General features: G+C 39.1%; 1 protein-coding gene across 1 annotated transcript in view; it reads left to right on the forward strand.

Moving 5' to 3' along the window:
• The window catches only part of LOC129706003 (obscurin-like), a 395075-nt gene that overhangs the window by 122940 nt on the left and 250584 nt on the right, over positions 1–21551 (forward strand). The window contains 7 exon segments of the mRNA XM_055649977.1: positions 355–621; positions 3478–3744; positions 4787–5056; positions 7148–7414; positions 8153–8419; positions 16236–16508; positions 19867–20136. Coding sequence (XP_055505952.1) covers positions 355–621; positions 3478–3744; positions 4787–5056; positions 7148–7414; positions 8153–8419; positions 16236–16508; positions 19867–20136 — 1881 coding nt within the window.

Below are 21551 nucleotides of genomic sequence, written 5' to 3' on the forward strand. Positions count from 1 at the left end.
GTCTCCCATATTTAAGGTGCACCATCATTCGCAATTGCATTTAAACTCTGGACTTTCCTCCTTAAATCTTTCCTCAATGCTATTTTTGTTCTTCGTTTTGTATGACATTTTTACCTTATCTAATTTTGCTTGCTCATGTTGCTGTGAAGCTTGGAACATTTCACCATTAAAGATATTGTCACTGTTCAGTCGGGATTGCTAGGGCCCGGGCACTGAATCAACGTGAGGCTCTTGTGCAAGGAATTAAAGTATATGGCAGTGATTGACAATTATATATATATTTTTTTACCTATATATACATACCTGTATATATAGGTAAAAAGATAAACTAACTGTCTGTATTTATATTGGCAGCTTTGAAAATAGAAATAACAAAACATTTGGAAGATGTAGATACTGAGGAGGAAAGCAATCTTGTATATTCATGTGAGCTGTCCCATGATATTGATGAAGTACAGTGGTATCTAAATGATACCCCCTTGCTCTCGAATAATTTCAATGAGATAAAGAAGAAAGGAAAGAGACACACATTAATTCTGAAAGGAGTAACGCTTGAAGACACAGGAACAGTTATGTTTAAAGTGAGAAATGTGACAGAAACAGCACAGCTGAATGTACGAGGTAAGCATTGTTATTGTTTGTACAGAATGAAAATGCTTAAGTTCATAAAGTTTGCCAATCATTCATATTGTAATTTTATTCAAATAGAAGTTAAAATTGGTAAAGATGATCAAGGACCTCGAGGTTAATGAGCCATTAGGAGGCAGTGACCATAACATGGTCAGGTTTCATCTACAATTGGAGAGGGAGAAGAGTAGATTGGAGGTGTCAGTGTTGAAGTTGAATAAAGGGGACTATGGGGCCATGAGGGAGGAGCTGGCCAAAGTTGACTGGAAAGATACACTAGCAGGGATGTCAGTGGAACAAAAATGGCAGGTGTTTCTAGGAATAATACAGAAGGTGCAGGATCAGTTCATTCCTAGGAGGAAGAAATATTCCAAGGGGAGAAAGGGACGACCAGGGCTGACAAGGGACGTCAGGGGCAGTACAAAAATTAAAGCGAAGAAGTACAACGTAGCAAAGATGAGCGAGAAGCAAGAGGATTGGGTAAAGTTTAAAGAACAACAGAAGATACCAAAAAAACAATATGGGGAGAAAAGATGAGGTACAAAGGTAAGCTAGCCAAGAATATAAAGCAGGATAGTAAAAATTTCTTTAGGTATGTGAAGAGGAAAAAAATTAGTTAAGACCAAAGTTGGACCCTTGAAGACGGAAAAAGGTGAATTTGTTATGTGGAACAAGGAAATGGCAGATGAGTTGAACAGGTACTTTGGATCTGTCTTCGCTAAGGAGGACACAAACAATCTTCCTGATATAGTTGTGGCCAGAGGATCTGGAGTGACAGAGGAACTGAAGGAAATCCACATTAGGCAGGAAATGGTGTTGGATAGACTGATGGGACTGACGGCTGATAAATCCCCAGGGCCTGATGGTCTGCATCCCAGGGTATTTAAGGAAGTGGCTCTAGAAATCGTGGATGCAATGGTGATAATTTTCCAATGTTCTATAGACTCGGGATCAGTTCCTGTGGATTGGAGGGTAGCTAATTTTATCCCATTTTTTAAGAAAGGCGGGAGAGAGAAAACAGGAAATTATAGACCAGTTAGCCTGACATTGGTGGTGGGCAAGATGCTGGAGTCAATTATAAAAGATAACCAAACATTTGCATAGCAGTAACAGGTTCGGCCCGAGTCAGCATGGATTTACGAAAGGGAAATCATGCTTGACTAATCATCTGGAATTTTTTGAAGATGTAACTAGGAAAATGGACAAGGGAGAGCCAGTGGATGTAGTGTACATGGACCTTCAGAAAGCATTTGATAAGGTCCCACATAGGAGATTAGTGGGCAAAATTAGGGCACATGGTATTGGGGGTAGAGTGCTGACATGGATAGGGAAGTGGTTGGCAGACAGGAAACAAAGAGTAGGGATTAACGTGTCCCTTTCAGAATGGCAGGCAGTGACTAGTGGGGTACCGCAGGGCTCGGTGCTGGAACCGCAGCTATGTACAATATACATCAATGATTTGGATGAAGGGATTCAAAGGAACATTAGCAAATTTGCAGAAGACACAAAGCTGGGTGGCAGTGTGAACTGTGAGGAGGATGCTATGAGAATGCAGGGTGACTTGGACAGGTGGGGGGAGTGGGCAGATGCATGGCAGGTAAAGTTTAATGCAGATAAATGTGAGGTTATCCACTTTGGTAGCAAAAGCAGGAAGGTAGATTACTATCTAAATAGCATCAAGTTGGGAAAAGGGGAAGTCCAACGGGATCTGGGGGTCCTTGTACATCAGTATGAAAGTAAGCATGCAGGTACAGCAGGCAGTGAAGAAAGCGAATGGCGTGTTGGCCTTTATAACAAGAGGAATCGAATATAGGGGCAAAGAGGTCCTTCTGCAGTTGTACAGAGCCCTAGTGAGACCACACCTGGAGTATTGTGTGCAGTTTTGTTCCTATAATTTGAGGAAGGACATTCTTGCTATTGAGGGAGTGCAGCATAGGTTTACAAGGTTAATTCCCGGGATGGCGGGACTGTCATATGCTGAGAGAATGGAGCAGCTGGGCTTGTACACTCTGGAGTTTAGAAGGATGAGAGGGAATCTCATTGAAATATATAAGATTGTTAAGGGTTTGGACACGCTAGAGGCAGTAAACATGTTCCCGATGTTGGGGGTGTCCAGAACCAGGGGCCACAGTTTAAGAGGAAACACTTTTTCTCACAGAGTGGTGAGTCTGTGGAATTCTCTGCCTCAGAGGGCGGTGGAGGCAGGTTCTCTGGATGCTTTCAACAGAGCTAGATAGGGCTCTTAAAAATAGCGGATTCAGGGGATATGGGAGGAGGCAGGAACGGGCCATGATCACATTGAATGACGGTGCTGGCTTGAAGGGCCGAGTGGCCTACTCCTGCACCTATTGTCTATTGTCTAAAATTAAAGTAATTTAATGAGTCATGTTATTGGTGCTAGTGATCAAAAGGAGGAACTTAAATAGAATTATGGAATTGTAATGACACAGTAAGGAGGCAGTTTGGTTTTTTGGAATGGGGTACTGCCTTATAGTACTAGAGACCCGGGTTCAATCCTGACTACGGGTGCTGTCTGTACAGAGTTTGTAGGTTCTCCTCTTGACCTGAATAGGTTTTCTCTAGGATCTCTGGTTTACTCTCACACTCCAAAGACGTACAGGGTTGTAGGTTAATTAGCTTGGTATAATTGTAAATTGTCCCTAGTGTGTGTAGGATAGCGTTGGTGTGCAGGGATCACTGGTTGGCACTGACTCCATGGGCTGAAGGGCCTGGTTCTGCACTGTATCTCTAAACTAAACTAACCTGATTTCAAAAGTCGATTATGCAAGATGGATTTTTAACCCTTCCGGGAATTTTGAAAATAAATATTTTTTCTGTCTCTCAATGCAGAAAAGCCCGTGGTCTTCATGAAACCATTGGATGACATTAATGGGGAAGAGAGAGGAATGATTACACTGGAGTGTGAAGTATCTAACACTAAGGTCAATCCCATGTGGAAAAAAGATGACGTAGTTCTTGGTTCAAGTGACAAATATGAACTACTGCAGGCTGGAAAAACACTTTGTCTTATAGTACATGACTTGAATAAAAGTGACGCTGGAGTGTACACTTGTGACATAGGCAGTGATAAAGCTAGTGCTAAAGTCACCATACAAGGTATGTATTACCATTGGTTATTAATTATATACTGATAATTGGCTTTTTTGATCGATCTCCGATGAAAAATATATATAATTGAAGCTAGTTCCAGTCTAATGGATGCAGTTCTATACTCAGTAGTCCTGTGGGGCGAGTCTGGACTGTAGATGTAAAATGTCAATGACCTGACACTACTTATTAAAATGTACTTAAAGGTGGATGGCTACTTGGGAAAGGCATTCTCAGAAATGATCTTTTAAAAGGATTTATACTTACTCTGGCATAACATTCACAGTGACTGTCGGGTCTGGGGATACTTTTTTTTTTAACATAATAAGGCATTATTATTATCTTTAAGAGAAAAGCAAAATATGAGATAACGAGCTCTTCTTGTCTGCCTTATTGGTTGCTCAGTAATGATGCAGCTCAATGTACAAGTATATGAAGTAGTAAGGGTACATCAAACACTAATTTAAGAAAATACAGTGTATGAAGCTCATGGAATTAGAATTAAATCTGGTGTGCACTTTGTTTCGCTAAAAATGTATAAATTAAAAGGTTGGTAAATTGGGCGATGGGGAGGTAGGGGAGCAAACAACATTCTTGATTGGTTTTACTCACTGCTTTTTTCCCCCATATTTTTTCTGGTAACAAAATCCCACAAACATATTGTTTCAGTTCCTTATTTTTTCTGATATTTTATGCAAACAAACTATCTGAGAGAACAAAATTCTGCATTGTCATGTGCCACTAATTAAAATAATGCCCCCATATTGTGCCTGTGGAAATCTGCATAACTAAATATCAATTGTATTATAAAATGTATTGTTTGCTAACACCAATAGCATGATCACATATGTCTAATAAAAATGTCTATCTCTATTTGCATTGTATTTGGCTTAGGAAAGAGCATTATTAAAATGTTCCAAAGTATTATCCAATAGGATTTTACTCTATCCCTTTTACCTAATATTTTTGATACCCATTGCCCAATGGAGCAATCAATAATAACATGTATGCTTCTCATTTTAAATATTCTCATTTTTTCACTTTGTTACAGAGCTAAACATTGGTATCACAAAACGGCTAAAGAGCACAGAGATTAAAGAAGGAGAAAGTGGATCTTTTGAATGCATACTTTCTCATGAAAGTATTGATGAATATTACTGGACGGTAAATGGACTGTTAGTGAAAGGCAATGAACGATTTGAGGCATTTAATATTGGTCGAAAATATTTACTTAGCATTAAGGGCACCACTCTGCAGGATGCAGGCGAAGTTGTTTTCTATGTACGAAATCTCAAGTCAAAGGCTTCTTTGATGGTCAAAGGTATGATCTGAAATCATCACTATTTATATAATTAACATTTTAGTGACTATCTGAGCAAGCAGCAAGGTGGCACAACATATAGCACTATTGCCTAATGTTCCAGGAACCGGGGTTTTATCCTGACCATGGGAGTACACTGTATGGGGTTTTTATGTTTTCTGCCTGATTGCGTGGGATTCCTCAGGTGCTGCATTTTCCTCCCATATTGCAAAAATGTTTTGATGGGCTAATTGGCCACACTAAATTATTATTCCTAGTAAGTAGCAAAATAATCATGGGAAATTTGATGGGCATGAGAAAGAGAACAAGTCAATGGGCTACAAGGAAATAAGGAGAGGGGGATTGGGCCCGGTGGGATTGCCTTGCTTTGACCCAATACTATTCTTCCATGTTGCAGTGAGTACTGGAAGTAAATAACCATTGAATAAACTCTATGTAGTTGATAAAACAACTGCAAATACCAGGTTTGTTAATACAAGAACTACAGTATAATATGAATTCCTAGATGCCTGAAGTTTTTGCATGTGAGAGATACTCTTTTCACAGCTGGTCCAAGCTGGTTAGCAAGCTCTCAGATCTGGGTCTCTGCGCATCCCTCTGCAATTGGATCCTCGACTTCCTCATTCAAAGACCACAGACTGTTTGTATTGGTGGAAATGTGTCAGCCTCGATAACAATCAGCACGGGAGCACCTCAAGGCTGCGTGCTCAGCCCCCTGCTGTACTCACTCTATACTCATGATTGTGTAGCCGGTCATAGTGCGAACTCCATCATCAAGTTCGCTGACGACACCACTGTTGTGGAACGTATCACTGATGGGGACGAGTCAGAGTATAGAAGTGAGATCGACTGACTGACCAAATGGTGCCAGCACAATAACCTGGCCCTCAACACCAAGGCACTGATTGTGGACTTTGGAAGGGGTAGGATGGGGACCCACAGTCCCGTTTATATCAACGGGTCGATGGTGGAGAGGGTCAAGAACTTCAAATTCCTGGTTGTGCATATTTCTTAAGATCTCTCATGGTCCGAGAACACGGATGCAATTATTAAGAAAGCACATCAGCGACTCTACTTCCTGAGAAGATTACGGAGAGTCGGTATGTCAAGGAGGACTCTCTCGAACTTCTATAGGTGCACAGTTGAGAGCATGCTGACCGGTTGCATCGTGGCTTGGTTCAGCAACTTGAGCGCCCAGGAGCGGAAAAGACTACAAAAAGTAGTAAACACTGCCCAGTCCATCATCGGCTCTGACCTCCCTACCATTGAGGGGATCTATCACAGTTGCTGCCTCAAAAAGGCTGACAGCATCATCAAGGCCCCACACCAACCTGGCCACACACTCATCTCCCCCCTTCTGGTTTAAATTGAAGGTAAACACAAACTGCTGGAGTAACTTAGCAAGTCAAGCAGCATCTCTGAAGAGAAGGAATGGGTGACGTTTCGGGTCGAGACCCTTCTTCAGACAATGATTCTGAAATGTTCAGAAATGAACAATTGATCTTTTATTAAACTAAGTAGTCTAATTTCATTCATACTGTTCATATGGAGAAAAAATTGCACCACCATAATAAGTTAACTTATTAGCTCTTTCAGAATGAAAGATTAGTGATAATATACTGCAGGCTATTTTTGTGATATGATGCAGGGTTTTGACCTGAGCAACGATAATTCCTCCAGCAAATTGTTTTTTATTTTGGATTCCAGCATCTCTGGTTCCTCGTGTATCTATTTTTCTGACCACCCCATTGTCCACGTTATTATTTCCTATCTTTCCAGTTTTCCTAGACTGTACAAGATTTGCTTGTAGAGGGCTGGGAACAACTTTTTTATGAATAACCTTACTCGCTTCTCAAGGGAAAGCTACTAAGAGACATTGTAAAAAAACTTAGTCAAACCTCTTGCCATATCTTTGCAGAGGAATGTTAATTTCCTGGAGAAGGTAACAAACACATATAACTGTTAAAAAGGGCCTTATGTAAACATTTTAAAAGTAAGAATATTGATTTTTATGTTTCAGAAAAAAACAACCGAAATCTAGGGCCCTATGTAAAGATTTAAAAAGTAAGAATATTGATTTTTATGTTTCAGAAAAAACAACAGAAATCATAAAGAAACTTGAGGACAAGGTGGCAATAGCAGGTGAAGAGATTGTACTGTCCTGTGAATCGTCAAAGCCTGATTCTTCATTAAAGTGGTTTAAGGATAGCAAAGTAATTAGAAAGAGCACTAAGTATGAAGTATCTCAGCATGGAATTGTAAACCAATTGACAATCCGTCAAGCCACTACAAAAGATTCTGGAGAATACGAATGCAGAGCAGAGAATTCTAAAACTAAAGCTACTGTCACTGTAAAAGGTAAAAAAAAGTTTTTAGATTCATATACTTTATTTCTTATTAATATCTGTATGTGGTTAGGATATTACAAATTATCATTCAATCAAGAATCACCATTCACTAAACATAGAACATAGAATAGTACAACACAGGAACTGATTTTGAATAACATGCCATTGTAAACATTTATGTCTGTGTTCGCTATTTGGAAGTATGCATTATAAGGTGTCTCTTTTTCAATCTTGTCTAATTGATTAAAATCATGTTGTTATATAGCACCTTGATTCAGATGGTAATTTGCATTTACATTTTTTCAAACACATTGACAGGATTTCAAATGTTCGTTAAAATAAGGTTTAAAATTCTAGGTGAGATATTTCCATATTATTATTCACCTTTGCCCATGTTTTTGCCCAATCGGTTACACGGTTGTTTTGCTAATGAGTAGGGAGTTGCCAGCTTGCTTGCTTATAAAGAACCAAGGGAAAGGTTTTGAATATTATTAACATTATAGAATTGAGGAAGCCGCAGTGCAGGCATCGGGTTTTATCAACATCTACCAAAAGTGGCAATGGGCCTGTTTTTTAAGATGTATAGGCCATGCTTTCACTATTTTCAAAAATGTACTCGATATCATCGTATCTCCCAGCTAGGAATGCAGAATTACCCTGTATCATCTTAGTACTTAACCTATATTTATCTATGTAATTTTAAGTTATTTTATTTGTGAATATGTTTGTATTTTTACATCTTATCCAGAACTAGTAAATCGATTTACCAAAGAATTACATGACATTAAAACTGAAGAGAATGGATTCGTAATTTTTGAGTGTGAAACTGAGCAGCCAGCAGACAAGACTGTCTGGAGAAAAGGAATGGCAGAAATAAAGCCAAGCAAGAAGTATGAGATGAAACGGGAAGGCATTTTACTAAGCCTTAAAATTAATCAGCTTGAGAAAAATGATAGTGACCACTACACGTGTGACATTGGTAACGCACAGTCAAGAGCTCTGCTGTCGGTTGCAGGTCTGGACCATTTGTATTCCATAAATTGTTTTATCGTGTTTACATTACTAATTAATATAGAAACTTTTAACAATTTTCATGTGCCAACACCCATTATTCATGATCCAGTAAAATTACATAATGTATAGAAGTTTAAATATTGTTAAGGTCCACCTCAAGAAATAGTTTCATTGGCCCCAATATAATACTCGGTTTTAATTTATTGTTTTGAAATTATATAAAACATAATCATTCAAGGGAGGAAAATATACTGTTATTAATTAACAGTTAAAGTAAATGCTTAATTATCTTCCATTTTTACCAGTGGTTATTAACTGGTATTACCTTTATTTCATGTATTTGAATTGTATATTTACAATCGAGATTTATTTGGTTGACTATGTTTAGCAGCATAGAGTCATACAGTATGGAAACAGGTCCTTGGGCCCAACTTGCCCACGTCGACCAACATGCTCCATCTACACTAGTCCCACCTGCCTGCATGTGGCCCATATCCTTCGAAACCTATCCAATCCATATACCTGTCCAAGTGTCTTTTAAATGCTGTGATAGTACCTGCTTCAACTATCCCTTCTGACAGCTGTTTCAATACAGCCACCACCATTTATGTTAAAAAAAAAAATTGCCCCTCAGGTTCCTATTAAATCTTTCCTCCCAAACCTTTAACCTATGTCCTCTGGTTCTTGATTCCCCTATTCTGGGTAAAAGACTGCATTTACCCTATCTAATCCTCTCATGATCTTATGCACCTCTATAAGATTACCCCTTATCCTCCTGTTCCAAGGAATAAAGTCCTGCTCAACCTCTCTCTGTTACTCAGGCCCTTGTCCCGGCAACATCCCCGTAAATATTTTCTGCACGCTTTCCAGTTTAAAAAAATATTTTCTATAACCGGTTGACGAAAATGGATCACAATGCTTCAAATATGGCCTCACCAACGTCCTGTACAACTGTAACATAGCATCCCGACTACTATAGTCAACACCCTGACTGATGAAGGCCAATGTGCTGACAGTCTTCTTGACCACCCTGTCTACCTCTGTGTGATGCCACTTTCAAGGAACTATGTACCTGTACTCCGTGATCCCTCCACTCTACATCACTTCCCAGAGCCCTGCCATTCACTGTGAAGGTCCTGCCCGGATTTGACTTTCCAAAATGCCCTCTACATATTGTCCAAGGAAGCTTTCCTGAACATATTTCACAAATTCCACCCCATCCAAGTTTCTTCAATCAAATTCTGTTCAGCAAATTTAGAAAAGCTTAACATTTTTGAAAATATTTGCAACAAGATAGACAATTATTTCTTAATGCAATTAAATCATCTTTTTGAGTGTTTAGGAATAGAAGGGAATCTTGAATTTATTGAAATATTTACTGGAACACAGTATCAAACTTGAGAACTTTTGAGACTAATGAACCTATTTTCCAATTTCAATCACCTAAAGTTGACTTTGTTAATATTTGTCATTAGATTATACACTTTTACTGAATATTTTCCAATGATAGGGGTATCAAAAACAAGAGGGCATAGGTTCAAGGTGAGTGGAGTTATGAAGGGAATTTGAGGGAAAAGTTTTATTTTTCAGAGTGTGGTTAATATGTGAAATCATTCCCAAATGACATGGTGAATCAGATACAACAATATGTTTTAAATATATGTAGACATGCAGTTGAATAGGCATGTAAAGATATGGACCTAGTGCAGAGAAATGCGATTAGTCTAGATGGGTAAAAAAATTAGCTTGGCCGAAATGTCAGTTTCTATGCTGTACAACCCTATGGTTCTAAATATTGTATACTTAATACATCACGTTAACATTTGACAGTTCCTGTGTAAATGGCAAATGCTTTTGGTCAGTGAGAAATCTAATTATCTTTGTCTTGCCTGAGTCTTCTTCACTATTAATTTGTTCTAATCATAACTTTCATTGTATGGGATAAAAAGTACAAATTTCCAAATCCCAGGGCTGATTTTCTTCAATCTATTCCCTAACTTTTGCTGGCAATGGTTGGTGGTCATCGTATCATGCAAATCAGAATCCTAAGGCATAAATGAATCTCACACAGAGCAAGCCTCAAACACAATCTTGACCTTAAAGTAATTCTTGAAAGCTGCTGAAAAAGGACTTTTGGATAATAACCTCAACTATCCCAACCCATTCCCCAATTTCTTATCAATATTCCCACCTATCACCCGATGAATAAATGTAGATCGTGGGTAGCTTATGCGTTAATGCAATTTGGGCATCTAGTTGACACTTTTTTAACCTCCTGATTCATCTGACCACTGACTTGTACACATCCATCTAGAATATGTCTTTAATGAATAGTTTTTTAATATAAGCTCAAGAAGGCTAAAAGGAATGATTTTATTTCTAACGCGTCTAAATGTGGAAAATAAAATCATTTTGGGATACATGTTGCCTGATCATTATTGACATCAGCTGGTTGTTGGTTATTCTAGTCGTGTTTCTGCACATCCAGCCAGCTAGCTGTGAGAAGACTTTATAACCTGCATGCAAATAAGGGGCCGATGTAATAATAGGTTACTAATCTGATTCTAAAATTGAGCAAAGATGAAAGTTTTGCCTCCAGAGAATAAAGGATGCACTATAAACAACAGGATTGTGGGTATCTGGTTACTATAGTTCTTTTTGAATTACCACAGGTGTTTTCTCTTTGAAATTTGCATTTTCTGTACCATTATATTATTTAAAGGCTGTTAATGTGCATGTTGCTTATGGTAGAAGACATTCTTGGCACTTTAATTTAATTGCATGAACAACAGCCTCAACAGGCTATTGACTGACATTAACTAAGCATGTGAAGAGACAAAGGAATGGGAAGGCCACTTGAACATAACCTTCTCCACCATGCAGTTGAAGTGTTGCAGTGATTCCTTGATCGGTCTGAGAAGTACACGGTGAGGCTCTTTAGTCAAACTGAAATAGCGTACCTAGACAGCTTTCTAATGCAAGCTGGTCTAGTTGTTCATTTTGTCTCTGAAAATCCTAACTCTTAACTTCTTTGCCTTAAATTGGTTTCACGACACTACATTAATATTTACAGAATCTCTCATTTGGTTGTTCGGAAATATTTCAAGCAAGCAGCCTATGCTTTAAAAAAAAATCAGAACCAAAAGGTGCAAACTAGTAGAATAGAAACCAGCAGTGAATATGAGAGAGCTCTGATTAGTTGCTGGGTTTTGTTTCAAGCATGCATGTAACCATCAGTTCTGTCATATCTGCGGCTAGTTACTGATGATTGCCTTAGATTTATTCATCCTGCACGTTATTATTTCTCCACAATTCAATAAACAATAGACAATTCCACTAATTAATGAATATAAGTATTCTTTTAGTGGGAAAAGGACTGCTGCTTCTTGTATATTTGTTGATACTCTGGAAGCCCGAAATATGATATGAGACTTTGGGTGCTGTGGTTAGGTCGGAGGTTCCATTTAGTATAACCACAATAATTGTGGGTAATTTTCTTCACATGGAATACAGAAGAGAAATGGCAGAAGGAACTCCTTAAATCCTTTGGTAATGTGAAAGAAAGAATGGAAGAATAATATCCTACAGTCGGTGATTCCGAGGATAAGTTACCCAAATGTTTCCACAATCCTGTTCTGCAATAACAGTCCTTTATTTCTTCATTTGGCAATTGCTGAACTATAAAACAAATAGCATTGAAAACTACTGAATCATCTGTCATATATATGTTAACCTGTTAACCTTACCCGCTGGAAAACAACTTTGCAGACAACGATTTGAAATATAAAAGAGTGATATCTTTAATGCTTCCAAAAATAGTTTTTATATTATTCTTCCTGCCTAAATATCACAGTGCTCATTTTCAAAAACATCTTGTTGCTCCTGCGAGATGCTCCCACTAAGGTCTGGGTGTATACCTTTTAAGAGACTGCTGTTTGTCAATTTGCAACAATTGTTTTATTTTATATAGCAGTGTAATCAAACATGGTTGTAGGCTAGTTTTTAAATTGTTATGCTATGTTAACGTATGTGGGATTATTTATTGAATTGCAAGTATTGGTTGTTGAAGTGGATAGTGCAAGTTGCATTTTATAGCGAGACACGTGTTGTCAAACAAAGAGATCTTTATTAAGTTAACACAAAACAGCTCTCAGAACGACAACAAAGGGCAAGGGCATTACCAGCGGTATATATATACTCCAAGGGGGACCCATGACCTGCTCTTGCTGCCATACCGAGTCTCATGACCCAACCCTCAGAGCCGAGGGTTCGCAACACGAGTGGCTAACCACTAGGGACTGCCACAGGACACCCCCCAGAACCAGAGGCACAGAATCAAAAGGGAAGACGAACGAACATCAACTAACAGCGAATGAGCCGGCAGAAAATCGGCGTCCATCAAAACAGCTGGGACATGTCGGCAGCGGTGAACAGCCAGATGAAATGGCAAGAGCCAAAGATGAGGGGGATCGTGCGGACGCCATAAGTCCGTATAGTACATTGGCATATCATAATCAGTAGCATCAACATACTCCTCGGATTGTAACCAATAAGCAACTCTGTACACCTTGTTTTTCCTCAACTTTTCAAATGTTGGCATTGTAAACTACAAGTTTTTGCTCTTCAAACCACACATGACATGCCTTTCTGCCCTCTACTTTCCCATTAACATTGTCCTGTAGATTCCATTTCTTAAGAAAATGATTTTTTTTTTTAAAATAGCCCAAGTATCCAAATAACAAACTAATCCCATTCACACAGGAATTCACAATATAACATGATTTTTAAATCTCACTGTCATGAATTTATATGCCATATGGAAGGAATTTAATGTTTAATTCCCATAAATTAATCCAGAAACATCCTCTCAAAATTTAATCAAAATTATTGTTTTTTGCACAAAGATGCGACTCAAACTGTTGTGAATGTTTAGTTTAAAAATAATGATCATGGAGAGAGAATAACACAAAATATAGAAAATTTGGACGGCTTATGACATGATTGTCCAAAAAAATTGGCATTTTAATCTTGCTTCTGGAACGCGATAGATTGGAACGTTGCGGTTGCGGTGAATTTGAACTCCATATCGGCAGGAAAAACACTGCGGTTCGTATGGGCCCAAAATCACATTTTCGCAACGTAAAATTAGATTAAAGCCATGCAGAGAAGCAAGATTATATGTAAAATACACAACTTACAATTTGTTTCGTCCCGTTCTTGTGATCCGCCACGTTGAGGGCGTTAGAAGTCACTTTTTATTTTAAGCCAAATATTAAATTGTCCAGCGATTTAAAAAATATATATATATAGTGCGAACGGGAGTCAGATCGATTTGTCATCAGCAACAAGCGGCCCGAGGAAGTCCGCCTCCGATAGGCAGTACATAAATCCCGCCCCCTCCCTCAAAGGCTCCAAAGTCGCGCACAGGACCAGTGGCAGAACTGCAGCGCCGCTGAAGGTAAGAATTGTAAGATCGCTACATAAAGTGTTGAAATACTTAATTTGCAGAGCTTATGCCAAATGGCATACGAAGACATTTATAATGTCCAAAGGGTGTGCTGAAGGTGATTAACTTGGAGGAATTGTGATCCAGAAGAATCTGCCAGAATGAACTCTTGGCATCTAGAACTGTGAATACAGTTGCCTTGCCCTGCAACCTCATCCACCGTGCGCATCGGATAGTGTGGCCGTTTAATGGCAGTGTTTAAATCTTTGGGATTGATGTAAATCCGTATTTCTTCCTTATTCTTTTTCGTTGCTACTACCATGGTCGAGACCAAATCCGATGGGTCAGCGATGGGGTCAATCACACCCATAGTCACCATTCTATCGAGGCTCACCTGCAGTCCGTCTGTCTTTTTTGTTTTTGTTTGTCCTGTTGCTTAGTTTATTTCGTTTATTTTAGTTGTGTAAGTGTGGGGGGGTGGGAGAAACTGTTTTTAGTCTCCTCCGTGGGGATGCGACCTTTTCTTGTCATATCCCCCGTCTCCGTCTGCACTGAGGCCTAATCGCGGAGCTGGCAGCCTCCAACTGGGACCGACCTCGAGGCTCCGGAGGCAGAGCCAGGACTTTCCAACGCGAGGCTGGCCGACTTAGGGGATATGGTGGCGTTATGGCGGCGGGGACCCGACCGAAGCCTCAGAGGCTCCGCCACGCGCCCAGTGGACGACATCGTCAGGAGCTCACAGGTTCCAGGTTGGTAACCAGTTCCCCGGAGCTCCCGCAACGACAGCTTTGTCCGCTGCACTGGAGGGTGGCAGCTTCGACCGCCCGGGGCCGCGGAGTTTGAACAGGCCCGTTCGCGGAGCTCGGATGCGGCCGCTGGGCTTACCATCACCCGGCGGGGTCCCAACATCGGAAGCCTGGATCGCCTCAAGGCAGAGGGAGAATAAGGAGGGAAGAGACAAGGACTTTAAGACTTTTGCCTTCCATCACAGCGAGGTGGTGCCTGGTAGACTCACTGTGGTGGATGTTAAACTGTGTTAAGTGTGTGTTTTATTATTTTATTCTATCTTATGACTGCAAGGTATACAATTTCGTTCAGACTGAAATGTCTGAATGACAATAAAGGATACATTACTTTACTTTGAATGACAGTTCCCTAACCCAATCATACAATAGTACATAACATAGTTTCGACACAAAGCACTTAGGGGGAAACACTTCTGTTTCTGTTAACATTAATAACATAAGAAACATTATTCCCAGGTAAATTAAACATCTTTGGCGAGGCCCCTCTCCTGGACCAATCATAATTAGCAGCGGGAAGACCTGCAACATAATTGTATCCCATCATTTCCCCAACCAATCCCAAGCATGCATTTGTAAGAGGACCTAGAATATTATCTCAAGTACAATGGCAAAGCATCTGAAATATGCAAGATAATGGTAAACAGAATGGTGTTGTCAATACTTGGCAGCAACAACAGAAGGAAGGACTGTAATGTTGAATTGATTAAATGAAATGAAAACAGAAACATGGCATTTGAGATTATTGATTAGGTTAAGGTAACATGATGTAAGGTAGCACTGACAATGACAGTAATACAATGAATGTAAGTCTTATCGTAAACATCCTTATTCAGGTTATTTATCTATTTTTATTGTGCATTGTTCAGCGAATTAAGAGCCAATCATTGATTGTATATTAATCTTAGACTGTTGGTACCTGGCATAGTAGCGGACACCCTTTTCTCAACTGTTGGATATATCTTCAATGCCCATTAATCTTCTAGAGCACCGTCCAACAATTTAGAAGCCATCATAATGGACATTTACTGCCTTCAAATTCAAGGAAGTGCATGCTGTACCTCAGCTTTAAGATGTTACAGGCTAGCAGGAATTTTTTGTGTGTTGGCCAAGATCCCCATTTTACTTAATCCAAGGAATTAACTGTGCAACATCAAGCATATCCATCAAAAGGCATTGCGCGTCACAGGTGTGTTGTCACTGTGTGAACAACTCGAGGGTCCTGCCCACTTTAATATTTAAGATTTAAACATTTAACCTAAGGACTAAAAGTTTGATGTACAAGAATATAGAGATTGAAAGGTTCCTATACAATCTCTCCAAAATAATAAATTGCATGGAGGTACATAACATTTCAGCTAATGACATCTGTGAAAAAATTGCAGTGCTGTGTACTTACGTTGTTTGAAAACTATGTTGACACTTGTTTTACTAATAACATCAAAGAGAGAATATCTTCATTTCATCAGTATGGGTTAGATTTAAATCTAGGAAGAATTCTAACTTGCTCCTCCTCCTGGTCCTCCTGCAATGGAAGAAAGTATGCAATTCTTATGTACTAATTACAGGTCAGAAAGTTCAAATGGTTGAAGATCTTGAAGATGTTGAAGTCTTTGAAGGAGAACTGGCAACATTTAAATGCCGGATATCACCATCAGATTATACTAATGTACAGTGGTCCTTGGATAAAACACCTCTCCATACCAACGACGTGAATGAAATCAAAGCACTGGAGAATGGCTATCATACTTTAACTGTTAAAAAACTTTCAGTCAAAGATTCTGGTAATATAACATTTGATGCTGGAGATAAGAAAACATCCGCTGTCCTTACAGTGAAAGGTAAAGTTTTTATTAAAAATATATTCAAATCACATGAGAAATTTACATAAGATAAATACTGTAAAAGCATTTCTTCCCTTCAATGAACCATGATGCAAGTTTTTTGTAACAAACAACATCACGATTATATATCATTGCACATTGTAGTTTCTCCAAAGATTTGGAGGTAGCTTCTGTATTCCATTCAATGGAAAGTTGATGTTAATTCTAAAGCACTGGTCAGATCAGTGCATTTTAGTCAGCAATGTTAGGATGGCTTTGAATTAATGAGAGGCTGCTGCAGGGATTGGTTCTGCGATTCTTGCTTTTCACAATCTATATCAGTGATTTAGAGGAGGAGACCAAGTGTAGTGTACTCAGCTTTGCTGATTTTCCAAATGGCAGAGTGAGCTATGAGAAAGGGAGGCTTCAGGAAGATATATCGCACATATATCTTGCAGCCCATCTTAAATAGAGGGACATCATTAGCCACACTCCAGTCTTCCTGCATTGTGTATGGTAAAACATTGAGATATTGTGGTGCAGTTAAATAGTTCCTATAAGGTGGTGACACATCTAGAGAGGGTAGTGAAGAAGGTAATTAGTATGCTTGCCTTCATCAGTTATGGTATTGAATATAGGAGTTGGGTTACAGCTGCACAAGACATTGGTTAGGCCACATGTGGAGTACTATTCTGGTCGCGCTGCTATAGGAATAATTTCTGAGCAAAAAATATTTATGAGAATGTTAGCAGATTTGGAGGGTTTTAGTTATCAGGATAGTCTGGGTTATTTTACCATAGAGTGTAGGAGGCTAAGGCGGGACCTAACAGAGGATTATAAAATAATTAGAGTAATAGATAAAATGTATGTGAAACAAGCTGCCAGTGGAATTGGTAGCCAATTACAACATTCAAAAGACACCAGGATAGATACGTGGATAGGAATGGTTTCGATGGATGGGATAGGGGCCAGGTGCAGGGAATTGGGATTGCTCATTTAGTTAATTTGGTTGATTTGGGTGAGTTGAGCTAAATGGCCTATTTACCTGACCCATAGCTCTATAAAAAAAGAAAGAACAAAATAATATCAGTAATGGTAGAGAAATGATGCGAGGTGAAACTGGAGGTTTCATGGATCAATATATCCCCAGGGCCCTATATTTTGCATTCTGAATGTTAACGGAAGTGATTATAGAAATAATTAATGCATTACTGGTCATTCTTTAGACTCTGGAACGGTTCCAACAGAATGGACGATGACTAATGTAACACAAATATTTTAAAAGATGGTAGAGACAAGAAAAGGGAATTATAGACAGGTTAGCCTGAAATCGGTGGTGAAGAAACTTAATTTTAGTCCATTATAAAAGAAATAACAGTAGAGCACTTTAAAAAGTGTGTCTGCGAATGTGGGTTCTTGGTTCATTTAAGATGTAAAAGTACAAAAGGTAGGGTGACAGCATGGAAGCGTTGCATGTTTGAACTATCCACCTTGAAACAGAATAGATAGCAAAATGAAAGGAAATGAGATGCAAATGACTAGAGTAAAAATGATCATAATATATGCAATGATCTGAAACCAGCCGGCATTCTCTCCTCTGATGGGTTGAGATTTGTGCCATTTGTGCTATTGCTTCAGATCCTGCGTGTGCGTGGTTAACCCGCACAATGTGCCTGTTCGGTATAGGCAGCGGGTTTATGCGGATGCATTATTTGAGCCTTATTATAGTAGTAGTAGGTGGTGTGGAAGATATATTAAAGACTTGATATTGTAGTCAATGGCTGATAGGGTTTGGTGCAAATTACGGAAGATTGAATTTGGCATAGCAGTAAATTTGGTCATTCACATGAGAACGTGACACCATATCCAGGTTCTTGGAGGGTCAACACCTCACATTGGTGGTTGGTTTGAACTAGTACCTGACTTCTAATGGGAAGAAGACTTTTATACAACTATTTGACAAGAGCTTCTAGAGCTACATGGAAAATCTGTTTGCTTCCGTTTGCCTGAGATTAGCCATGGCTTCAAGAATTAAAGCTTTCATCTGTAAAGAAATGCAGCAATGGCATAATAATTGTTTATTGCCTTAAATTTGTGCTAATTAGCCACAAAATTGACTCACAGACCTCGCATGCAGTTAGTGCTGTATTATCCAATTGTTGTAATTATCACTATGACTAAAGAAATTTCTCCTCATCGCCTTCTGAAAAGAACGTCCTTTAATTCTGAGGCTATGACCTCTGTCTTAGACTCTCCCACGTGGAAACATCCACTCTATCCAATCCTTTCACTATTCGGTATGTTTCAATGAGGTCCCCTCCTCATTCCTCTAAACTCCAACTACAGGCCCAGTGCCGACAAACGCTCATCATAGGTTAACCTACTTATTCCTGGGGTAATTCTTGTAAACCTCCTCTGGACCCTCTCCAGAGCCAGCACATTCCTTCCTCAATGGTGCCCATAATTGCTCACAATATTCCAAATGCAGCCTTACCAGTGCCTGATAGAGCCTCAGCATTACATCACTATTTTTGTACACAAGCCCTCTTGAATTAAATGCCAGCATTGAGTCTGCTTTCTTTACTACAGATTAACTTTTTGGGAATCCTGCATCAGTACACCGAAGACCCTTTGCACCTCCGATTTCTGGATTCTCTCCCCATTTAGAAAATAGTCTACGCCTTTATTCCTACTACCAAAATGCATTGGTCCACACTTTGCTACACTGTATTCCATCTGCCACTTCTTTGCCCACTCGCCCAACCTGTCCAAGTCCTCCTGCAGAGTCCCTGCTTTCTCTGCACTACCTGTCCCATCACCTATATTTATATCATCCACAAACTTGGCCACAAAGCTTTCAATCCCCTCCCAAATGTTAATGATATTTTAGTGTAAATTTTGGTTTGGATAGATAAATTCATTTTTTAATCTTGAACTTCAAATTTTTTCTCACTATTTTGTCTTCCGATTTAGTCATTTGGCGATTGTACATTTTAGTTATCCAATAACAATCTCCCAAGAATGAAACAGATATTTCATTATTTATTATTTTCATGCAAGTTATTTAGTTAATTTTCACTTTTTACTGCAGAATACCAATGCTACATGAAGCATTTATTCTTTCAAGCACTTGCAATATATAACAATATCTTTACTACATTCTTTGCATCATATAAATGAAGTTAGGAAAAGATTCCTGTCAAATACATCCCATTTCATCTTTCATTTTCATAGAAACATTCAGCCATGCAAATGCAGTGATTTCTCCTATTTATTTTAAATATATTCATATTGGTTACATTATACATGACCTCATGTATGAACATAATACTTGAAGGGAAGTTATTGACGTTAACATATCTTTATATTCTTTTAGAAAAGCCACCTTACATAGCAAAAGAGATGGCAGCTTCAATTGCTGTCATAGAAGGGGAGAATATCATCTTACACTGTGAAACGTCCACACCAGACTGTACAGTTAAATGGTTTAAGAATGAAAAGCTATTGAAAAATACATCCAAGCATAAAATCAGTCGTTCTGGGACTGAAGCCAGACTAATTGTTTATAAAAGTGTTGAGGAGGATGCTGCAACTTATGAGTGTCACACTGTGGCAATGTGTACTAAAACTGTGGTGAAAGTGAATGGTAAGGAAATAGTTTTGCTTGTAAGCAGTATTTACTTTATAGTGTTATTGCAGTTTGGGTAATAATAATTTGATCTTACCAAATCTACAATTACTGCCGAAAATTTTGAGATGGGGAATAAAAACAAAAATAAAATGAATGAAGAAAACTGAACTAGTACACAAGGGCACAAAGGGCACAAGCTGACAGTTTGGTGGGGGATTTGCTTTTGAAACTGCTAAGACACTTTTCTATTAATACTTGTGCAACAAATGCAGGCTACGATTTAACAGCTGGAGCTCACATGCGATTTGCTTTGGAAACCAAGAAGGCAATCTCTCTGTTGATACTTTGACAATGATGCTTCATCAAACAATGCAACCTCAATTTCTAGAGACACATGAGACTGCAGATGCTGTAATTCAGAGCAAAAAAATCAACCTGTTGGAGATCAGGGAGTCAGACAGAATCTGTGGAGGGAACAGAAAATTCAACATTTTGGGTTGAGACCCTGCATCAGGAAGAAGGGAGATAGCCATTTCTAGTTAATCAAAACAACAATCATAATTCCCTCCTCAAGAATGTACCACTGTGAGAGCATATGAGTTGAGATAAAAAAAATCCCCATACGAATATGCCCTAAATTATAATGGATTAAATCCTATTATGATAGGATTAAATGGGGGAAAGAAGGTTTGCTTTATGAAAAATTATGTTAGGGAAGGTTTTCTAAAAATGCAACCTATTTGTAACAGTAGGGCAGGGGTCAGCAACCTATGGCGCCCAGGCCGAATGCGGCCAGTAACCCGAAATCATCCGGCCCGCAGGCGGATTTTTTCCCCCGTAATCATCCGGCCCACCGAGCGCCCAGAGCAGCGGCCAGGCACACCGAGCGCCGAGCTCTGGCTGTACTGCATCCTGCGCAAAACCGCCGGCACGGCCGCACACCTTCTGTGAACACGTTTAAGAAAGAACTGCAGATGGACAAATTCAGACAAAGAAGTGTTTTTATTAATTTCATATTCTGCAGAATAGGTGCCTCTCCTCTGATGTCCCCTAGAGGCACACCGAGGATCGGGATGTCTTCTATCTTTATACATTTCTTTTCATTATTATCACATTCTCATGTCTCCCCATCGAGCTTCTGCCAATCAGAACACTAAGGTTTATATTCCCACGAGAACGCCTCGGACCATCTCCTGACGTCAAAGACTCCCAAGGCTTCTGCTGAAGTTTCTATCTGTTTGCTACTTTTTATCTAGAATTTCTCTCTGTTCTGTATATTGTTACATTATTCTACCAGCAGTCTGGCTTCTGCTGACACCTTATTTCTTTCTAAGTTATATTTTTCAGAGTTCTAGTATAAATCAACCATCCCTATTAACCCTTTTCTCACACTGGGAAAATCGAAGGTAGACAAAAATGCTGAAGAAACC

This window comes from Leucoraja erinacea, chromosome 2, assembly GCF_028641065.1.
Source record: "Leucoraja erinacea ecotype New England chromosome 2, Leri_hhj_1, whole genome shotgun sequence".
In the NCBI taxonomy this organism is placed as follows: Eukaryota; Metazoa; Chordata; class Chondrichthyes; order Rajiformes; family Rajidae; genus Leucoraja; species Leucoraja erinaceus.